Here is a 1054-nt window from a genome sequence, read left to right as displayed (position 1 = left end):
GAGAGAGAGATGGGGAGAAGAGAGAAGAGAAAAAAGACTAGAGAAGAGAAGAGACAAGATGAGGCAGGAGAACATCAAATCCGCGCACTTTCGAATAAAAATTTATCAAAGCCGCACACTATCAGAGCCGTGCACTTTTTTATGATATCGATACAATTAGATTGACGATTACTAAAACCAATAGTATCCAGCAATTTTAGTTGTAGTTTAGTAAGAGTTTTATGGCGCTCGCAACTGCATACGGTCATATGAGCGCGCATCAAACAATTTAAGTATCCTCTGCGTTTTATTGGGCATTGGGACCAACATAATATTCGATTCTGTATTGAATGAATGGGCTTTTCAGGAATAAAAATATATCTACAGGACAGGGACGATCTTTAAAGTGCTGAGGCAGCATTTTCTTGCTCTTTCAGCGTTAAAAAAATTAAGTTTGTGAGACTTGTACATTTGCTTTTTACGCATTCTACCTTCTTTTTGGTAGTGCCTTTCTGTTTGGTCTTTGTTTTTGGTTTCAGCAAAGAAATGCTCTGGAAGTCTCTTAAAGCCTCCAGAAAGACGAATATATTTGGATGAGGGTTGTACAGAGTAATTTTGTCAAGAGGACTGTAACTGATGGATGGAATCGGCATTCTAATTGTACAAAAAGAGCGCCGCTCTGATAGTGCCCTGCATTGATAGGTGTTTGGGGGGGTCTCGAAAGTGCGCGGCTCCGACAGTTTCCCGATGAGACAATAATCCAGGGCCTTCTCCACAGACTGACACAAGAATTAGTTTGGTGCTCTGTGGCAGCCTTTGCAGTGCATTGCCACCCGCTCCTCGTGGACTTCTTCGACGGTGTTTTGTCGCACGCACTGGAAGCGGCCACTTACCAGATAGGCTGCTCACTGGAGGGCACTCGTCACACAAGTGAGTTCATTTCGCCTTGGTTTTACTTAAGCGACCTGATAATTGGTATTATTATTCATAATGATATTAATAATGAAAATAATAATAATAATGATAATAATAACAATAATAGTAATAATATGATAATAATAATAATGATAATAAT

At 39.8% G+C, this 1054-nt stretch overlaps 1 protein-coding gene across 1 annotated transcript in view; it reads left to right on the top strand.

The window, feature by feature from the left end:
• The window catches only part of LOC101854990, a gene marked incomplete at its 3' end in the record, with an annotated part of 7392 nt that extends 6483 nt beyond the window's left edge, over positions 1-909 (top strand). The window contains 1 exon segment of the mRNA XM_013080649.2: positions 758-909. Coding sequence (XP_012936103.1) covers positions 758-909 — 152 coding nt within the window.
• Positions 910-1054: the final 145 nt, after the last annotated feature.

This window comes from Aplysia californica, unplaced genomic scaffold, assembly GCF_000002075.1.
Source record: "Aplysia californica isolate F4 #8 unplaced genomic scaffold, AplCal3.0 scaffold00006, whole genome shotgun sequence".
Lineage (NCBI taxonomy): Eukaryota > Metazoa > Mollusca > Gastropoda > Aplysiida > Aplysiidae > Aplysia > Aplysia californica.
This window is presented reverse-complemented; position numbering and strand designations above follow the sequence as displayed.